At 37.8% G+C, this 22,683-nt stretch overlaps 1 protein-coding gene across 2 annotated transcripts in view; it reads right to left on the reverse strand.

The window, feature by feature from the left end:
- Positions 1-22,683, reverse strand: part of LOC139765454 (afadin- and alpha-actinin-binding protein B-like) — a 60,457-nt gene that overhangs the window by 20,527 nt on the left and 17,247 nt on the right. For both annotated transcript variants that reach the window (XM_071692835.1, XM_071692828.1), the window contains exons 6-11: positions 21,847-21,998; positions 21,108-21,249; positions 18,078-18,255; positions 15,767-15,883; positions 10,279-10,448; positions 4,266-4,373 (exon numbers count right to left, since the gene is read on the reverse strand). In XM_071692835.1, the coding sequence (XP_071548936.1) occupies positions 4,266-4,373; positions 10,279-10,448; positions 15,767-15,883; positions 18,078-18,255; positions 21,108-21,249; positions 21,847-21,998 (867 nt within the window). The remainder of the gene's footprint in view (positions 1-4,265; positions 4,374-10,278; positions 10,449-15,766; positions 15,884-18,077; positions 18,256-21,107; positions 21,250-21,846; positions 21,999-22,683) is intronic.

Here is a 22,683-nt window from a genome sequence, read left to right on the forward strand (position 1 = left end):
TCTTGGTATTTCTTAAGAGTTATCAGATTTGCTTAAAAACCTCAGTATATGGACTATTTTTCATGTTGAAAATTAATCTGGGGTTAGAATATTGTTAGGGGTTCATTAATTCCTGTAATTCATGATTACATTTCAAGAAGATTGTGCCACTGTTTGTTTCACATTTTGGGCTAAAAAAATCCTGCAATTTTTCATATTTTCTGGAGGGTTATTGATTTGCTTGAAATCACCAGTATAAGGGCTATTTTTCATGCAGAATACAAATCTGAAGTTGAAATAATGTTTGGGAGTCATTAAATCTAGTAATCGATGATCAAATCATAAAAATATTGTGTTACTATTCTTTTCACATTCATCCGGTATCTGTCAGCTCTGGGAAACATTAAGAGATGTTTTCCAAGATTATTTAAGGTATAGAAGCATTCCATTATGTTATATTACAAATTTGAAAGAAAAAAAAAATTGGAGGGCTAAAAAAAATACCATCAATTTTTGGTGTTTTTCTGAGGCTAATAGATTTGCTTGAAAACCTTAGAATATGGACTGTTTTTCATGCTGAATACAAAATCTGGGCTTGAAATTTTCTTTTGAGGTAATAACCTGAAGACAGTAGTTACAATATAAAAAGATTACATCATTATTTGTTTGATATCTATCATGTATATGTCTAATAAGAGAGCATTATGAGATATTTTCCATGTCTATTTCAAGGACAAAAGCATTTCATTATGTTATACAGGTTGTATCTCTCTAATCCAGCACTATGTAGTCCAGCAACTCCCATGGTTTGGCATGTTTTGAATCTGCCGCTATTAGTTATTAGTTTGTGGATCTGCTACCATGGCAGTGCTATTAGTAGCACTAAGGTGCCAAAACCTGTTTACACTGCAGCTGAGCTAATTAACAGTCCTGTTATTTTCTTATATTCAGCTGTATTTTAGCCCTTCAGGGAGTCATTCAAGAGAGCAAGAGGTGCACAAGACGGTGTTAGTGCTAATAAGAATAAGCATAAATCATTATCTATGATTAAAAAGGTGGAGTTACTGAAAAAAATATATAAAAGAATTCTGTAAAAAGTGAGTACTATGAGATTGAATAATTAACTGTGTGTGACTGAGGGGCTCAATTCCTTGTGTTCTGGCATTTTCTTTGGTCTGCCAATGGCCAGGTCCCAATGTTACTGGCCTAGTTACATCCTGTATTACCTTTATGTTATATTGCAATTTATGGTATTTTTCGGAGGTTAACAGATTTGCTTGAAATCCTCAGTGTGAGGAGGAGGGTGGATGTGTTGGAAATGAGATGTTTGAGGACAATATGTAGTGTGAAGTGGTTTGATCGAGTAAGTAATGAAAGGGTAAGAGAGGTGTGGTAATAAAAAGTGTGGTTGAGAGAGCAGAAGAGGGTGTATTGAAATGGTTTGGTCACATGGAGAGAATGAGTGAGGAGAGATTGACAAAAAGGATATATGTGTCAGATGTGGAGGGAACGAGGAGAAGTGGGAGACCAAACTGGAGGTGGAAGGATGGAGTGAAAAATATTTTCAGCGACTGGGGCCTGAACATGCAGGAGGGTGAAAGGCGTGCAAGGAATAGAGTGAACTGGAATGATGTGGTATTCCGGGGTCTATGTGCTGTCACTGAATTGAACCAAGGTATGTGAAGTGTCTGGGGTAAACCATGGAAAGTTTTGTGGGGCTTGAATGTGGAAAGGGAGCTGTAGTTTCAGTGCATTATACAAGACAGCTAGAGACTGAGTGTGAACGAATGTGGCCTTTATTGTCTCTTCCTAGCGCTACCTCGTGTGCGTGGAGGGGAAGGGGGTTGTCATTTCATGTGTGGTGGGGTGGTGACGGGAATGAATAAAGGCAGAAAGTATGAATTATATACGTGTATATATATGTATATGATGATACAGCGCTGGTGGCTGATTCATGTGAGAAACTGCAGAAGCTGGTGACTGAGTTTGGTAAAGTGTGTGAAAGAAGAAAGTTAAGAGTAAATGTGAATAAGAGCAAGGTTATTAGGTACAGTAGGGTTGAGGGTCAATTCAATTGGGAGGTGAGTTTGAATGGAGAAAAACTGGAGGAAGTGAAGTGTTTTAGATATCTGGGAGTGGATCTGGCAGCGGATGGAACCATGGAAGTGGAAGTGGATCATAGGGTGGGGGAGGGGGCGAAAATTCTGGGAGCCTTGAAGAATGTGTGGAAGTCGAGAACATTATCTCGGAAAGCAAAAATGGGTATGTTTGAAGGAATAGTGGTTCCAACAATGTTGTATGGTTGCGAGGCATGGACTATGGATAGAGTTGTGCGCAGGAGGATGGATGTGCTGGAAATGAGATGTTTGAGGACAATGTGTGGTGTGAGGTGGTTTGATCGAGTAAGTAACGTAAGGGTAAGAGAGATGTGTGGAAATAAAAAGAGCGTGGTTGAGAGAGCAGAAGAGGGTGTTTTGAAATGGTTTGGTCACATGGAGAGAATGAGTGAGGAAAGATTGACCAAGAGGATATATGTGTCGGAGGTGGAGGGAACGAGGAGAAGAGGGAGACCAAATTGGAGGTGGAAAGATGGAGTGAAAAAGATTTTGTGTGATCAGGGCCTGAACATGCAGGAGGGTGAAAGGAGGGCAAAGAATAGAGTGAATTGGAGCGATGTGGTATACCGGGGTTGACGTGCTGTCAGTGGGTTGAATCAAGGCATGTGTATGGGGGTGGGTTGGGCCATTTCTTTCGTCTGTTTCCTTGCGCTACCTCACAAACGCGGGAGACAGCGACAAAGCAAAAAAAAAAAAAAAAAAAAAAAAATATGTATATGTTTGTGTATGTATATATATGTATATGTTGAAATGTATAGGTATGTATATGTGCATGTGTGGACATGTATGTATATACATGTGTATGTGGGTGGGTTGGGCCATTCTTTCGTCTGTTTCCTTGTGCTACCTCACTAATGTGGGAGACAGTGACAAAGTATAATAATAATAATAACAATAATAATAATAACAATAATAATAATAATAGTAATAATAATAATAATAATAATAATAATAATAATAATAATAATAATAATAATAATAATTCAGTTATAAAAGAAAATGTTTTTTGGGCTAAAAATACCCTGAACTATATATTACAAGCAATTTTTGTATTTTTTGGAGGGTACTAGATTTGCTTGAAATCCTCAGTGTACAGATTATTTTTCATGCTGAATAATGAATCTGCGGTTGAAATATAGCATGGAGTTCATTAAGGCCTGTAATTAATGATTACATTTCATGAAGACTGTGTATACTCATTTTGCATTTACTGGGTATCTGGTGGACAAGGAAAGTATCATGAGATATTTTCTATAATTATTTCAAATACAGAAGTGTTTCATTGTGTTAACTTACAGTTTTAAAACTTACAGTTTTAACTTACAGTTTACAGTTTTAAAGTTTTTTGTGCTAAAAAAATACCCTGAATTTTTGGTATTTTTTACAGGGTATTATATTTGCTTGAAATCTTCATTATAGGGATTATTTTCCTGCTGAATATGAATCTAGGGTTGAAATACTAACTGGGCATCATTAAGTCCTGTAGTTAATGATAATGGAAGTAATTCTATCTACTGACAATACATCAGTATAAAGCACAAATTATCATGATTTAATTTGGGGGCAATGGGAACTCTTTATGGTTTCCCTATGCATACCTTTTTAGCAGAGCAGAAAACACAAGACTGGAAAAAACATCCTTTCTCAAATATGCACAATTATCTGTGTCAGCAACAGCCACATCATTTCCTTCTCATTGCCTTTTTATTGTACCTTCAACTTTTAAGTATAGTACATCTCTTGTATTACATCATGTTTATATAGCGGTCACATCATAGCAATGAAATAGGGAAAACACAGAAACTCATCTAAACTGAGCTGACTGCAATTGTTCTTGTTTAAAAGAAATTCACAAGCTTTGGATTGGGAGTACTTAAAAGTTAAGTCCAACAATATGATGTTAAATTCCATCCAAGCCCTCCACTTATTGTTACACTTTATCACAGATGAGATAAGCCCTTCTTCCACTAGATATGTACATATTTTATGGACAAACCCAAACAGGTTTATGCTTGGACTATGAAACACACATCACAATCCAAGATATAAGAAACAATCATGTAATAAATATTATGTATGATAAACCCAGAGTTATGATAATTTACTTATTAAGTGACTTCAACTGATAGAAGAGAAAAAATGAAAATGTTTGGCTTGTTTGGTACTCACATGGCCACTTGCTGTTGTATCAGCAGACACATCTTTCAGTGTCGGTGGCAGCTCTTGAAGAAACTGTTGCTTCAGCAGCTCCACCTTTTCTGCCTCAAATGCAGCTCTCTGGCAGAAAAAGGACAAGCATTAAGTTCTTAGTAACAAGCTAAAAGTATTCATAAAAATTATCTAAATGTCCTGCAAAAACATAAGTAGTGACAATGATAGGATATCTTCTTTAACATACATAGGTAAAACAATGATAATCTGTGATTATATGATCAGTAAATCCCCAAATCTATGGTTCAGCACATTCAAGATTGCAGCTAACTTGGGGAATGAGATTCTAGGGTTGGTTAAGTTTATATAGTATACTCACATATCTATGCTCTTCTGTACATAATTAAATTTCATACAGTTTGTATTTACACATCTTGAAAAAAAAAAAAAAAACATCTATAACCTTCCTTCAGAATACAAGACACATTTAATAAAATGAAACTAGTCCACCATCCACAGCCAGACCCACAGACTATTCAGCCCATTAAAAGTCCATCAGTCCCACATACACAACTATCTATAAAATGAAACTAGTCCACCATCCACAGCCAGACCCACAGACTATTCAGCCCATTAAAAGTCCATCAGTCCCACATACACAACTATCTAATTTTGAATGTCAACATAGAAAATATGTGCAATAACTACAAAATATCTAAAACAGAAAAGAAATGCTAGTGTGGACATCTTAAACAAAAAAAGACTTTAAATTGTAAAAAAGCTATTTCCCCCAATAAAAAAGCCATTAACTATAAAACAATATAGCCATGAAAATTTTTTTCAAAAACCACATGTAACAATTGTGAGCAGATGATCATTCTGATGGGTAACCCCAGAATGATCATTCACTAGCTAGTACTAGTGCCCACCAAGGTATATGCAATAAAGTCATCTTCTCAATGACATGGAATCCAACACATTCATAGCAGAAAGAAAATAATAATCTATGTCATAATATGTAAACAAGATAGGAAAGTTGAGCAGGTGGCAGCTACAAGTGGCAGAGGTTAGATAGTAATCACTAAAGCTCATCCTTCCCTCCCTCTCATACTCCCTCTTATGGTAGTGATACAAGCCAAATTGACAAGTTGAATACCGTGCATATCATTAAATCTGTACATACAAATTAATATCATAGGGTGGGGGAAGGGGGCGAAAGTTCTGGGAACGTTGAAGAATGTGTGGAAGTCGAGAATGTTATCTTGGTAAGCAAAAATGGGTATGTTAGAAGGAATAGTGGTTCCAACAATGTTATATGATTGCGAGGCGTGGGCTATACATAGAGCTGTGCGCAGGAGGGTGGATGTGCTGGAAATGAGATGTTTGAGGACAATATGTGGTGTGAAGTTGTATGATCGAGTAAGTAATGAAAGGGTAAGGGAGATGTGTGATAATAAAGAGAGTGTGGTTGAGAGAGCAGAAGAGGGTGTTTTGAAATGGTCTGATCACATGGAGAGAATGAGTGGGGAAAGATTGACCAAGAGGATATATGTGTCAAGAGGTGGAGGGAATGGGGAGAAGTGGGAGACCAAATTGGAGGTGGAAAGATGGAGTGAAAAAGATTTTGAGTGATTGGGGCCTGAACATGCAGGAGGGTGAAAGGCGTGCAAGGAATAGAGTGAACTGGAATGATGTGGTATACCGGGGTCAACGTGCTGTCAGTGGATTGAACCAGGGCATGTGAAGCGTCTGGGGTAAACCATGGAAAGTTTTGTGGGGCCTGGATGTGGAAAGGGAGCTGTGGTTTCAGAGCATTATACATGACAGCTAGAGACTGAGTGTGAATGAATGTGGCCTTTGTTGTCTTTTCCTAGCACTACCTTGCACACATGCAGGGGAGGGGGTTTTCATTTCATGTGTGGCGGGGTAGCAACGGGAATGAATAAGGGCAGACAGTATGAATTATGTACAAGTTTATATATGTATATGTCTGTGTGTGTATATATATGTTGAGATGTATAGGTATATACGTATATGTGCGTGTGTGGACATGTATGTATATAAATGTGTATGTGGGTGGGTTGGGCCATTCTTTCGTCTGTTTCCTTGCGCTACCTCGCAAACGCGGGAGACAGCGACAAAGCAAAATAAATATAAATAAATATAAAAATAAATTAATATGTCATTTAAGTAAAAGACACTAAAAAGACAAGATACATAGAAAAAAAAATTCTGGAAGGTCATCTTCTCACTGATATGGAATCCATCACATTTACAGTTAAGAAAATCAATAATTTACTGCACAAAAAGTAAGCTGCTTAAACCTAATAGTGAGGCTGAAAGGAAAAGTTGAGGTGACAGTGGTGGGAGGGGAGGTGAGTGCAGGAGTAAAAACTATTAATGATTTGTTCCTTCTCCCACCCTCCTGTATCACTCTTATTTCAAAAGTACTTTTCTACATTGTTTTTAACAAATTTCATGCTTAATTTCCTCTGGTTACTCTATCTCTACATCTCTTGAAAAACTATTAACTGTCCATGTCATCAATCTTTTTTTAAAACTTAAAGTCTGTGATCAGGTCACTCCTTGCTCTTCTCTCTTCTAAGATAGAAACATTTAAAGCCTCTAGCCTTTCCCTGTAACTCAATTCTCTTGATTCTGGCACTAACTTTGTTGCTCTCCTTCAGACCTTCTATCTTACTTGTCTAAGCTTCTTTAGGTATGGTGACCAACCTTAAGAAGAATATACTCATCCCTCGCTATTTGCAGGATCACTGTAGGTACAGGTTGTACCTCTTTAATCCGGCAACCTTAGGACCTGGCCACTGCCAGACCACATAAAATGTCGAAAAACAGAAATTGACCAAAACTCTGTTTAGACCGGAGCCAAGCTAATTAACAGTCCTGCTGATTTCTGATAGCCCCAAAACAAGTACATAATGCTGATGAATCTACCCTGTATTGGCGTCATATGCCACGAAAAACTCTCAATATCTTGGGTAAGGGTTTTTCGTGGCATATGACACCAATACAGGTCAGATTCATTAGCATTATACACTAGTTCTGGGGCTATAAGAAATTCACAGGACTGTTAATTAGCTCGGCTCCAGTGTAAACAGATTTTGATGCCTTAACACTGCTAACAGTACCACTCTGGTGACACATCCACAAACTTATGGCGGCAGATTCAAAATGTGCTTGACCATGGGAGTTGCCAGGACCACAGAGTGCCAGATTAGAGAGGTACAACCTGTATGCGATTTCACTATTCTGCAAGGAACCTACTTCTATCAGCCCCTCTTCTTATGCAGTTGAGATTCACTACTACTCAGGTGTGTGTGGCAGAAAGTGTGCCAAAACTTCAGTTTTTCTAAAAATTTATTAGTTAGCTATGTGTGATTTCTCTTTGATCACGATTTTTGATGGACATAATCCTTACATAGCAGAAGGATGGGTATATTCTAATTTTGGCTTTATGTAGGATATGAAAAGCTTGTTAAATATCTCCTAATCCACATACTTGAAAAATATTCCGATATTTTCCAGCAGTTTTTCTTAATTATCCCACTTATGTGGGACTCAAATGACAGGTTAGGGATAATGTTGACTCCTAAGTCCTTCTCACAAACAGAATCAATGTTGACTCCTAAGTCCTTCTCACAAACAGAATCATAAAACTTATTTTCCATTTATCTTCCTATCTATATTTCTGATGTCTGTTCCCTTCGGGAATTCTTATCAAGGCGTAGGACTCCTTTCACTTTGTCCCATCATCATTGCTTTACATTTGCTTGGGTTGAATTTCATAAACCAAGTATCAGACTAACTTTGGAGTTTGTTTAGGTCTTCTTGTGATTTGATGCAATCCTCCTGCTTTTCATCTCCCTTATGACTTTTGTCTCATCTGCAAGCATATCAAGGTAAGAGTCCATACCTTCAGACAAGTAATTTACACAGATGAAGATGAGTAAAGGTCCCAAAACCGAACCTGTGGCACTTCACAGGTGATCTTCACCCAGACAGAACAGACACCTCCAACATGTGTCCTTTATTCCCTTCCACTAAGATAATCTTCTATCCACGGAAGGCATCTCCCCCTTGTTCCACCCAAGTATTCCAATTTTGTTAATGAGCCTCCCATATGGTCCCATATCAAATGCATTCTGTGTTTAATTACCGACTTGCGCTGTATGATGATACGTTTCACACTCCTGGGGCCCCATCTCTTGAACATTCACTATTATTTCACAAACTCTTTAACTCATATATGCTGTCTACTTTACCCATGTCCCCAGTCATTCTTTTTCATTCATCTACTGCTCTTATACTATAAACGTATTTCTTTACAGCCTTATTAACAAGTTTCTTATCTCATGTCTTCTGGCTGCTGTATCCCTACATCTTTACAAGAACTGTTCACCGTCCACAATGTTGATCTCTTTTAAAAACTTAAAGGTAGTGATCAGGTCACCCTATTCTTCTCTCTTCCAAGTTGGATAAATGTAAAGCCTCCAACCTTTCCCTGTAACTTAGCTCTCTTAAATCGTACCACCTTTGTTGCCATCCTTTAGTTCTTCTTTATGAGCACTTTGTGCTTCTTCAGGTGCAATAACCAAACTTGAGAGGCATATTCTAGTTTTGGCCCTCTCAGGATATGAATCTCTTGCTAAATCCTTCCTTGTCTATGTACCTGAACGCTATTCTGACATTTGCCAGCATACAGTTTGCCTCCCTATCTTTTCTCCTAATGTGGGACTTTAGTGACATGTTAGGGGCAACATCATCACCTAAGTCCTTCTCACACACAGAATCTCAAGCTTACTGCCTGTTAGGTAATAATCATAAAGTGGCTGTCTTTCACTCTGTCCAACTCTCATTACTTTACATTTGCTCAGGGTGTGTGCATCTGTGTGATGTGTGTGCGCACTGAAAGGAGTGTGGAAAGAGTGGTAACTGTCTATGTGGGCAAAGATGGGTATGTTTGATGGTACTGTACACTTACTTACAGAAGAAGAAATGGCTTCATTTGCTCACACCCATTATTTGGTATCATGTGTAATGCACTACAACCACAGCCCCATATCCACAACCAGACCCTATAGACCTTTCTGTAGTTCCCCCTGACTGACGGCACAATGCCCACTCTATAAAACACTGTTCCAGTTCACTCTGCCCTATGCACACTTTACACTATGCTGCATGCTCAAACCTTATTCACTTATTCAGGTCCTCTTTCTAAGAAAGAATCCTGGTATTACCCAGGATCTTCTTTCCAGAGGCTCCTGCTACCGAAGGCTGTGCCACTTTCCATAGCAAGGAAATGGTGGAATTCTTTAGAGAGAGATGTTCTTTCACAAGACTGTACTTCCAGTCATAAAACCTTGCCACAGGTGACTTTTCAATTATGGGCGTAACCCCATTCAGGCAGAGTCAGGCAGTACCACAACCATTTCTTAGAAAGGGGTCTTGGGGCAATTATAGATAATAAAATAAATATAAATCATTTATGCAAGTATCCTGGGGCCCTTACTTACAGGGCTCATGTAACTTCAAGGATGCACTACACTTGGTAACAGAGCCAGAAGTTCTTTGACAAGATTACTCTGTTTCATTAAATGATGAAGATATAGCCTTGCTAAAGATGACTTTTCACTCAAGATGTAACCTCAAGCAGGTACAGCAGCAGTCAGTAAATGAACTAATAATGTCATTGGAGTGGTGGCTTCTGAGGGGCTGAAAGGAGGCCTTAAACAAGTGAATACCAAAAATACTGAGGTTTGGAAGGTCCAAGCCCTGATTATCCTACAGATCATTCTAGAGAATCCCTCATGCTTGCTGGCAGTCTCTGAGTGTTCAAAATATTAAAATCTAGGATGAAAATTTTTGTCCATTCCTATCATGAAATTAAAGAAACAATATTGCAGTTTTACTACTAACAAGAATCGCTTTGTTTTTCTTACATCTGATATGTCTGATTTCTCAATAAAACCAAAAAGCTACTATCCAGCCTAATTAAAACATATGTATTCACTTCTCTGTTAAGTCTGACAGCGGCTTCAGTGAAGGACTCTCGCTCCTTGAGCAGCAACTTCTTTTCTGATGCTATCTCTTGCTTCACCTTCTCCAGACCTGCTCTCTCCTCCACATACCCACTGTCCAATGCAAAAGTCAGGTCTTTTTCTTTATTCTCTTCATTTTCACCTGAGAGAACATGCAAAATGGGTAAATATGCAAGTTTTGAAGTATGAAAAACTTTCTCTACAAGGAGATGTCCAATTAGAAACCTCTTAAACCCCTACTTTCTGGTGAAGTAAATGCCTCTCACCCTTTGATAACTACCTATTAATGACAAAGGCCTACTGACTCAGTCTGAGTTCACCCAAGGACCAAATGTTACTGTCCCCTGGAAAGTGGAACTAACCTGCTTCATAATTCTTAAAATGCAAATGTGAACCCATTGGTGGTCACCTTCATTTATGCAAAAGGTTTTTGAAAGAGAGGGATGGTAGGATAGGAAAAAACGACTAGAAAAAATGCACAAGAGATATGGAAAGAAGAGTTTTTCATACTTCAAAAGATTATATTTCTCTCCATGGTGGGATAGTCCAACAAGCCTTGAGAGCATACCAACAGGAAGGATGAAAAAAAAAGGATAAAGAGGCAAAACCTGTACCTTAAGAGTCATCTTGTAGCACAATAGGCTCTATCTGCCCTGAATGTCGCAACCCACAGCCAACAAATGAAAATTCAAAAACATCTCTCCCTTTACATAACAATTTAGTACCTTCTATCAACTTTACTGTGGAAGTGAGAATGGATGAAGTATGGATATGTACATGTGTATATATATGTATATGTCTGTGTATGTATATGTATGTATACTTTGAAATGTATAGGGATGTATATGTGCATGTGTGAACGAATGTGGCCTTTGTTGTCTTTTCCTAGCGCTACCTCGCACACGAGGGGGGAGGGGGATGTTATTCCATGTGTGGCGAGGTGGCGATGGGAATAAATAAAGGCAGACAGTATGAATTATGTACATGTGTATATATATGTATATGTCTGTGTGTGTATATATATGTGTACATTGAGATGTATAAGTATGTATATTTGCGTGTGCGGACATGTATGTATATACATGTGTATGGGGGTGGGTTGGGCCATTTCTTTCGTCTGTTTCCTTGCACTACCTTGCAAACATGGGAGACAGCGACAAAGCAAAATAATAATAATAATAATAATATATATATATATATATATTTTTTTTTTTTTATATACTTTGTCGCTGTCTCCCGCGTTTGCGAGGTAGCGCAAGGAAACAGATGAAATATATATATATATATATATATATATATATATATATATTTTTTTTAAACTATTTGCCATTTCCCGCGTTTGCGAGGTAGCGTTAAGAACAGAGGACTGGGCCTTTTTTGGAATATCCTCACCTGGCCCCCTCTGTTCCTTCTTTTGGAAAATTAAAAAAAACAAAAAAAAACAAGAGGGGAGGATTTCCAGCCCCCCGCTCCCTCCCCTTTTAGTCGCCTTCTACGACACGCAGGGAATACGTGGGAAGTATATTTTTTCATTTCTTTCATACTATTCGCCATTTCCCGCCATATTGTCTATCCCCTACTTATGACCTATGTGACTTACAACCATCCATACATATAACTGGAAAAAATAAACAAAAAAATAAAAGTACATATAGAAATTAAGCTTGGTCGTACATCCACCAGTGCTAACGGGTGTGTGCGTACAATGGTGACTGTCAGACGATATCCCAGCCTTGTGTGCATTACAGCATCTTTCTCAGTTCTTGTTCTAAGTTACCATTCAGTAAGCATGCATTATTCAAGTGAATCTAAGGAACTTTCAGGCTGGATTAAACCATTTTTGTATTAAACCCCAAAGATGATGAGAAAGAAGAAAATCCCATCTAATGCTGATATATCTGGAAAGAAGCCGAGAAAGATGCTCAATTTGGAATTGAAAATAAAGGTAATTGCCCAACGTGAAGAAGGAAAAATGTTGATGTGATTGCACACGATCTACAGTTGTCCCATTCGACAGTCTCAACAATCTTAAACTACGAAGAGAAAATACGTGAAGCAGTGAAAGGTTCAGCAAGTGTGAAGTCTATGATAATAACAAAGCAATGACAAGGGTGCTTGTACAAACTGGAAAAGTTATTGATGCAGTGGATGGAAGATCAAATTCAAAAACGTGTACCACTAAGCTTACTAACAATTCAAGCAAAGGCTAGAAGTCTTTTAGAGACTTTGAAGGAGAAAGTGGGTGAGGATTAGATCAAGAAATTTGCAGCAAGTCATGATTGGTTTGAAAGATGTAAAAGAATACATAGCTTGCACAACGTTCGAGTCATAGGTGATGCTGCAAGTGATGACAAAGGAGCTGTCGAAAAGGTAAAAAATAAACCAAAGAATATTTTTTCAATAAACCACAGAGAGCTTTTAAAAAGTAATCATAAAACTGGTTAAACAAAAATGAGATAATCAGGACAGAACTTGCATAACGTAAAAAATAGATATGACTAAATATGATATAAAGAATCTTAAATAAAATGTAAGGAACTATAGAATCATAAAGCTGGGTAATAAAAAACAAGATAATCATGATAGAAACTGAGTAGGATGAAGAGATGCTGTACAGGTATATGAATTCTACATGCCATGCTGACATTATGTCTGACAAGTCCATTTTGAGATCTGAACAGTCAGTCAGAATGGAACTTAGACAGATGTCGGGAATAGAACAGCATCTCTGTCCCCTGCTTCAGTGAGGCAGTGCTAGGAAAACAGATAAAAAAGGCCACATTCATTCACACTTGGTCTCTAGCTGTCATGTGTAATGCAACGAAACCACAGCTCCCTATCCAAATCCACGCCCCGCAGACCTTTCCATGGGTACCCCAGATATTTCATATGCCCTGGTTCAGTCCACTGACAGCATGTCAACCCCAGTATACCACATCTCTACAATTCACTCTATTCCTTGCATGCCTCTCACCCTCCTCTATGTTCAGGTCCTGACTGCACAAAAATTTTTTCACTCGATCCTTCCAACTCCAATTTGGTCTCCCACTTCTTGTTCCCTCCACCTCTAACACATAAATCCTCTTTGTCAACCTTTCCTCACTCATTCTCTCCACATTTTTCTATTATCATTACACTTAATCATTGTTTCCTGTGCCAGCAAGGTAGCACCAGGAAACAGATGAAAAATAGCCTAACCACTCATATATATACACATATATTTATACATAAATGCCCACACACACACACACACACATTTTTTTTTTTTTTGACATATACATACATATACACATCAACATATACACATATACATACATATACACAACAACATATACACATATACATACACATACACAGACATATACATATATACACATGTACATATTCATACTTGTTTGCCATCATCCATTCCTGGTGATACCCTGCCCCACAGGAAACAGCATCGTTACCCCCAGCTTCAGCGAGGTAGCGCCAGGAAAACAGAAAAATGACCACATTCTTTCACACTCAGTCTCTATCTGTCATGTGTAATGCACTGAAACCAAAGCACCCTATCCAAATTCAGGCCCCACAGACCTTTCCATGGTTTACCCCAGATGTTTCATGTGCCCAGGTTCAGTGCTGAAAGAATATTTCCCATGTATTCCCTGCGAGCTGTAAAAGGCGACTAAAAGGGAGGGAAGCAGGGGCTGAAAATCTTCCCCTCCAATTTTTCCTTTTCCAAAATAAGGAACATAGAAAGGGGCCAAGTGAGGATTTTCTCATTTAATACTTTATTCGATACAACCACCTCACAACATATAATGTCCTCAAAAATTTCATTTCCCAAACATCTAACCTCCTCCACACATCATCAACTATAGCCCATCTCAGGCATCCATACAACATTGTTGGGACTCCTATACCTTCAAACATACCCATTTTTACTCACCAGATAATGACCTAACTTTCCACCCATATTTCAGTCCTTCCTGAACCCTTGTCCCCTCATCCATCCTATGACTCACTTTTAAAGCCATGGTTCCAATTTTTGATATGTTCACTCATAAGTATGTAAAACTCCACTTCCTCCAAACCTTCTCCATTCAAACTTACACCCCAACTAATCCATCCCTCTACCCTGCTAAACTCAAAAACCTTGCTTTTATTCACATTTACTCTCAACTTCCTCCTTTCACACACTTCCAAACTGAGGTATCAACTTCTGCAGTTTCTCACTTAAATCTGCCACCACTGCTGTGTCACTGGCAAACAACAAAAGATTTATTTCCAAGGTCCCCTCATCCCTTCCAGACTGCATACTTGCCCATTTCTCCAAAACTTGCATTTACCTCACCCTCCAACCCATCCATAAACAAATTAAACAGCCATGATGACATCACACACCCCTGCCACAAACCAACCTTCCCTTGGAACCACTCACTTTCCTCTCTTCCTACTCTTACATACATCTTACACACTTGATAAAAACCTGTCACTGCTTCTGGCAGCTTTCCTCCCATAGAATATATTCGTAAGACCTTCCAAAAGGAATCTCTATCAACCCCATCATACCCTTTCTCCACATCCATAAGTGCCACATACAAATCCTCCTGTTTCCCTAAGTATTTCACGCACAATGCTTTAAAGCAAACACCTGATCCACACATCCTCTATCACACATCCTCAGATGTCTGGGACCAGGCATCAAGAGAAAACTACCAACTGAACTCCTTGAAGACCAAACCGAACTTAAGTTCACAAACAATTCCTAGACCATAAACATTCCACAGGTTTATGACCCCTGTCAGAGGGGTGTCTGAACAGGAAAAGGAAGTCAGGATACATCTAAAAGGTTTATAAATCTGGAGAATTATACAGGATTCACCCTGGTGCTACCTGATGGCTGGTAAGATGACGTTATCACTAAGTCGTCGCCAATGATTGGAATGGAATGCTCCTAGAGCAAACTATTGTTGCTGCTGCTGTTTAGCTTGTTTGCAAAGGGTGGGAAATATTAACCATACCAAGAGATGGGGTGTTAAAGGTTTCTAAACCCCAGAGAACTAGGAGGTTCTCTTACAGCTTGCAGGACAAAGCGATCCTTGAGAGGAATGAAATGAAGTACTATCATGGTATCAAAAAGGTGGGTGAATAAAGTAAATGATGATATTCTGAAATTTGATAACTATGATAACAGAAAGGTTCAGGTGATGGAGACCATGAATAAAGAACTCCCTAGCTATGATGTACAAATATGTAATTGCAAATAGACAATCAAAGGTAGGCTGAAAGACACGCAAAGACAGACTGCCAAACATATAAGGACAACAATGATAAAAAACTTACATACCAACGATGACCAAAACACACACACAATATAATAACTCAAATACTTAAAGATATTAACACAAAAACTGCAACTCATCAACAAAAAATAACTCAAATACTTGGAGGTATGAACAAAAAACTGCAACTTACCTTTTGTAAGTAATTGCTGGTATGATGTTAACTGATCTTTAGCTTCTGTTAATTGTTTTTGTAAATCACTAATTTCTTTCCTGAGTTGCTCCTCAATATTTTCATTATCTTTTCTACCTGTATAAAACCAATAATGGTTTAGATAAACATTCTAACAATTTTGGGGTTAATACTGATATAACTCCATAATTTTGGACTTCAGAAACCTGGAAAATTTTGTGAAGATTCTGTCAAAGAGAAATTCACTTCTGCATTTTTTATCATTCCTCATTACTCTAAATATATGCCATGCATTTGAGGTATCAGACCTTATAAGAACTCTTGAACCAGGCTTCTGGGCATGGTAAACATACAAAAAGTGAAACTCCTATCCTTTTATCAAGACTACTACAAAATGTGCAGGACTCTACCATGCCTGAGCTTATCTTTGATTTCCCTCCATTTACACAGACAAAAACTCCTAAAATCTATGAAATTTAAGACTATACTTTTGCCTCTCCTGTTACCTAAACCTCAGCTTTGCCTGATGCCTCCCCTTACCACTTCTAAGTATTATCATTATCATCAATAGCATCATTTTCATCATTATACTTAACCGCCATCTCATGCGTCAGTGAGGTAGTGCAAGGAAACAGATGAGGAATGGCCCAACCCACCCACATACACATGTACATAAATAAACGCCTACACACGCACACACCCACTGCCTTCGTCCATTCCCATCACCACTCCGCCACACACAAAATAGCATTACCCCCCCTGCAAAAAATATTGTCTGCCCCACATATACTTTAAAAGGTGATTAATGGCCAAGGTTTATTGTGGGTACAACTATGTGATAATCTCAGGGTGAAATCACTGCACATCTGATGTAAGCAAAAGCAACCTGCTTCAGCATGTCTCAGGCTATATTGAAGGAAGGATGTTCTTTTTTTCACCCTTCTTGGCTGTCAGTTAATTTAAGGAATTTTACTTTTGGGCTCTGTATTTCTTCCATTTGTACTTCAAGATGGTTGGCTCTAATTTTCTAATGAGGAGAAAGTCTGAATTTTCACCTGGAAGCAAGAAAATGTGGGTATTTGTAAGATTTCTAGGTTAAGGTGATGTACTGTAAAAAAGTGGTCATCTATGCTGACTATCAATTCAAGAAGGAGCCTGCAGATATTTGAATCCTGGGTGTGGAAGCCAGCTTACAGTCAACCCAACAATTCATCCTCCCCTAAAGGCTGGTTGATAAAATGGTTACCTATCTTGGGCTAAAACATTCATATTTTTTCTTCATAATTTTAAGAAACAGTCCTGGTGTTACCCAGGAGAGGTTCCTGTAGCCCTGCACTAACTCCAGTACCATGGAAATGTCGACTCCTTTGGAGTAAGAAGTTCTTCTATAAGACTGTATTCCCAATTACACTGCAACAGGTGACCCTTCACTTGCAATGAAACCTTATGCAGGTGAAGGCTGACAACACTGAGGGAAGTGTATAATTATATACAGGTGAGAAAGAACACTTCTCATGTTTTCTTTGCATGTAATAGAAGGCAACTAAATAAGGCAACAGCAGGGACCTGGAAACTCTCTCCTCCATGTCTTTTACTATCTAAAAGCTGGAAAAGAAGAGGAAGCCACATGAGAAGTGCTCAACCTCCTCAAAGGATTATGCTGAGGTGTACGAATGTGTGTACATGTAACAAAGATGAAAAAAGGGAGAGACAGGTACTGTGATGAGAGGAACCTGAATGTTCTAGCTCTGAGTGAAACATGCCTTAAAAAACGGGGGAATAATGGTTTGGGAATATCTTAGAAGACAAGTCTGGGGTTAGTGTAAGAGTGAGAACTAAGGAATGGGTAACACTGCTGATGAAGTTGTGGAAATGTGTAAAAGAGGGTAAGAAACAGAACCCAAGACTGATGTGGGTAAAAATGAAATCAGATTTTGAGAGGGGGGGGATAATTATCAATCTAGATCTCTGATGCCTGTTCATTCCACTAACTCCCTCAAGAAGGTGGCCACAGCAAAAGAGTCTATAACTGGTGAAACTCAAGTGCCGCTTCTTAGCCTTTAGTACCTCGCCATTAACAGGCCACTGGCAGAGGTATGCAAAGTGAGAGAGTCAAGGCAAGCAATCAAGTGGAAAAAAAAATGTGGTTAAAGCCGTGCATAAGATGAAGTGCGACAAGGCAGCTGCAGTGGATGGAATTAAAGTTGACTTTCTCATGAAAGGAGGTGGTGGCTCTGCTGTTGATTGGTTAGTTAGGATCTTTTAATGTTGTATGACTCAAATATATATTTCATCAAAATTAACCACTTACTTTTCTCTTCAAGCATTTGCACAATAGCTTTTATGTGATCATCAAAGGCCTGCTGCACCTGGTCACGGAAGGCAGAGAATTCTAGACTAAATATGGGGTCATCTAGACTGTCAGCACTAAACATGGATGAGGTTAGAGAAGAATTCATGTCTCCTTCCGTTGTGAATTGATTATCATTCTGGAAATGGTAAAATGCATTTTACTCTCTATGCAGTTCAGAATAATTCAGCATACTATTATAAAATGACCCTTGAAATAAAAAAAATTCCAGTTCACCTATAAGTACTGCATAATTCTTCAAATTAATGTTCAGGTTTAAAAAACTGCTCTGTAACAAAATGTGACCAATGAGCAACAGCATATAAAAAGGGATATGATTTCCAAATACAGGGATAACTTTACCATCCAGCATTTACTTAACCAGATCATTCTTGTATCCTGAACTTCCAGCATTTCCAAACACATAACACATGCAAATCATAGAAACTGGAACAAACATGATTGTGAAAGTTTGTGCAAAGACAGTAATTCCCAATGCCAAAGGCACTGTCTACAGTTTTTCCCACCAGTCATCAACTGATACCCATTAGCACAGTAATTCATACCTCTTGTTTGCCATCCCCCACAATAACAAGGTGGCTTTACAAACAGATGAACAACAGCATTATTTGGTCACCTCCACTCTGTAAATGTCATGTATAATGTCATCTCATATATAACCAGAGCCCCCTAACCACAGTTAACTCCTATTGAACATTCTCATGTTTCCCCTGACTGCTTCACATGCCCTAGTTCAGCCCAATAACAGCAACTATCCCCACGAATACCACAATGCTTCAATATGTTCTTTTCCATGCATGCCTTTCACCCTCTTGAATGTTCAGGCTCATATAACTCAAAGCCTCTTTCATTTTATCCTTCTATGTCCTTCTTGACTACCCCCTCTCTCTTGCTCCCTTCACTTCTGACACATACATCCTCTTTGTCAATCCTTTCCATATGTGCTAACCATTTCAACACACCTTGGTCAACTCTTTCAATCATAATCCACTTACTGCCTACCCTCTGTCTTACACTGTCATACTTGATGTGATCAACCCACCTCATACCATAAAATGTCCTAAGGCATTTGATTTCCAACAAGTTCACTGTCTTCCATTCTTTTGTATTCAGGACCCACGATATTTCCATACAACATCAATACTAAGACTATCTTTTTTTTCATACTATTCGCCATTTCCTGCATTAGTGAGGTAGCGTTAAGAACAGAGGACTGAGCCCTTGAGGGAAATCCTCACTTGGGTCCATTCTCTGTTCCTCCTTTTGGAAAATTAAAAACGAGAAGGGAGGATTTCCAGCCCCCCCGCTCCCTCCCTTTTAGTCGCCTTCTACGACGTGCAGAGAATGTGTGGGAAGTATTCTGTCTCCCCTATCCCCAGGGATATTTGAGACCATTATACCTTGAAATATCTTTTGGAATTTTCTACATCCAACACTTATGACATCTAATTCTAATGAGATACTTATGGACAGTCCTTTTTTCCAGCAAAAAGTGAAATGAAAGTGAATTTTCCATCAGAAAACAGACATCTGTATTCAACTGGAAAAAAGTAGAGTATAATAATTTGATAAGAAAACAGGAAGTTCATTCACTTGCTATGTGTGATATCAACACTCTGGTGCATGGTGATATCAATATCTATCCTCCAGAATACTTACACTGGCATGTAATGGATGAAACATTCATCCAAAGATTTGTGTTATGGTTTGAGGTGTGCACAATCCATTCCTTCCCATTATCTGTCCATACCACACATCTCAAGTTCACTTGAGCTCAACCATCCTCATACAAGTGATAAATACTTATGGCAGCGATCAACAAACTTACTTAAAATAGGGATGATGGTGTAGGACTTAGCTTTCAGCAAATAAAATATCAAACAATAATCACCTACACACAAGTACCAAAAAATAATTCAAAACCAAAAAGAGCATCATAAGTTCATGATTAATGAAAATGTTTATGCATAAGCAATATTTCACACTGTAATAAACTTGCTTTGTAACTGTCATGTTGGTATATGATTTACTATTTGGTGTAATAATATCACAGAATAATCATTTATAGAAAAAATATGCATGTAGAAGAATATCCCATCCAAAAAGAGTCATAAATTTAATATCATTGTAAATATTGATGTGATGGTGGCAGCACACCCAACAATAAAATCTCGGTAACAGTTTTGATAATATAGGATTTATCATTTGGTGCACAGAGCATTATAAACAATCATTTTCATGTGAAATCATGTAAAGGACAGTGTAAAACAGAAAGTGTCAGAAATCTATAAGTATCATGAACATTTATACATGCAGCTAACTGGTAAGCCTCATTTACATTAACTGTAACAGGGTGAATCACCCTTAAAAAAATAATCAAGTTTTTTAATGAATCAGTCAGAAAATGCTGTTGCTATGTGAAAATCTGTAGAAAAATCAAAATCAAAGCAGCTACATACCATACTGTATGAATGGTTCAAACTAAAATGAATTGAAGAGCACCAACTTCAGGTCTAATGCTGACTGAAGAGATAAATGCCCATTTTCAGGTGGCTAACTGGCTTGGTTTAAGCTTTGGTACAATATCAAAAGGCTTTATGTATCCAGAAAGTCAAAATCAGTTGTGTATCAATTCATGAAACTGGCATTAAAAAGCTTATATAGTGAGCGGCTTTATCTGAAATACTTTTATTTTCATAGCTTTTTCAACAATGAATTTTGTTTAAAACACTTATCGTTTCAACATGATTACAAAAATACAGCGCTTTAGAACATTAAGGTAGATAGCATAAAAAAAAATTGCTAGCACATTAAGGTAGACAGTATCAAACAATTTCTAGAAAAATATCTGAAGATCTTACTAATGCATTCTAATATCTGACTTTCCTTTAAATTGACTCCTTAGCAGGATAACATTGTAATTTGGCAAATAGGCAAAAGAAAAAAAAAAAAAACACTGACAGGACTTACCTTAGAATACTTAGAAACAAGTTTTGATATCTGTGAGGAGAATGAAGACAAACAAGACTTGAGCTGATCATTTTCATCATTAAGTTGTCCTACCCAAGCCTCGTACTGGCTTAGTACTCTACGATGCAAGTCCTCTTCATGACTGTAGTTCAAAATAACCCAAATTTTTTTTTACATTTTACAGATAAATATTAGAGAAAATAAATTTTACAGGCTTAATTAAAAAAATCCCAGTCAGCAATACTTGTTCCTAAGACTAAAAAGTTGCATAAATATCATATCAGAGTATCCTTTATAATGTAAAGAAACTAACGATGTAAGCCAAACAGGAAAATAAAAGGTCATTATTTTTTCAGCTGCTACTAATGATTGCAAAAACATCCAAAACATACACACTAAAGGGAGCTTGTGCCAAAGTGGCACACAGGATGCTGACACAGCTTTTCAAAGTATATCATATTAGTCTTGTACATTAAATTCATAAAACACAATCATAGATACAATTACCTCTGGGCAACTTCATCATAAGAGCCAGGCTTGCTATGCCAATTATGTGTGATACAAAGGAATACAAAGGAAGTCAAGAATCAACAGATCATTAGATCCCTTCAAGGTTGTCTGTAACAGTAGAAACTCAAGTAGATAGATACATCAGGACTTTCACTAAATTTACAAAACCACCATTTGCAGAATCATTACCTGCATGACATGACATTCAAAATAACAGAGCTACTCTTACCGAGCATTTGATGCTTCTGTTTTCCACTTTGCTCTTGAGCGATTAGATCTAGCAAGTGTGCTGGATATTGTCATGCCAGGAGGTCTTGATTCTAAATTTCTCTCAGTGGACACTAATCTATGCAGACGTTCACGAAGCCTGTTACTTTCAGTCTGCAAGTGTAGATATTAATAATTTTACAATACAATAATCAACTAAAAATTTCAGACAAACCATAGAAACAAAAGAATTAACACATACCAAATATGAATAAATAAATAGCCAACAGGTTATCAATTTATCAATCTACATCATACATGCATTTCCCAACATGCAAAGCTTGGTCTTTGTACATCCCACATAATAAATACCTATTACAAGTATCGTATACAGAGATTATTTTCATCCCTCACAAAGCTTTCATTACCACAGTGATTCTAAACATGAACTGAGGAAACTCCTATCAAAAATATTTTGAAGAATCTAAAATCTGGTACAACACCTGAAATGACAAATAAGAGTCGTACATTAGCTAATCAGATAATTCAACATGCATTTTGTGTATAAAACATAGTTACATACCACAAAAGACTGCAAAGCCAAGCAAAATGATCAAAATGTCTAAGGAAGAGCCTATACCCATCACATATACATAAGCTATAATGCCAACCAGATTAACTAATGAAAATTCAATTTTGTTTTCCTCAAGCAGATTACTGACACTCCCACGGTGATCATTCCGTTTCCACTAAGAGTATATCATAGATTATTGTTACTGGATTGGAACGATATAACCTCTCATCCTCTATGGCTATCTCTTCCAATTTTGTGGTTCAAGCATTCATATTCTGCAGCCAT

Source organism: Panulirus ornatus, chromosome 4 (genome assembly GCF_036320965.1).
Source record: "Panulirus ornatus isolate Po-2019 chromosome 4, ASM3632096v1, whole genome shotgun sequence".
Taxonomy (NCBI): Eukaryota; Metazoa; Arthropoda; class Malacostraca; order Decapoda; family Palinuridae; genus Panulirus; species Panulirus ornatus.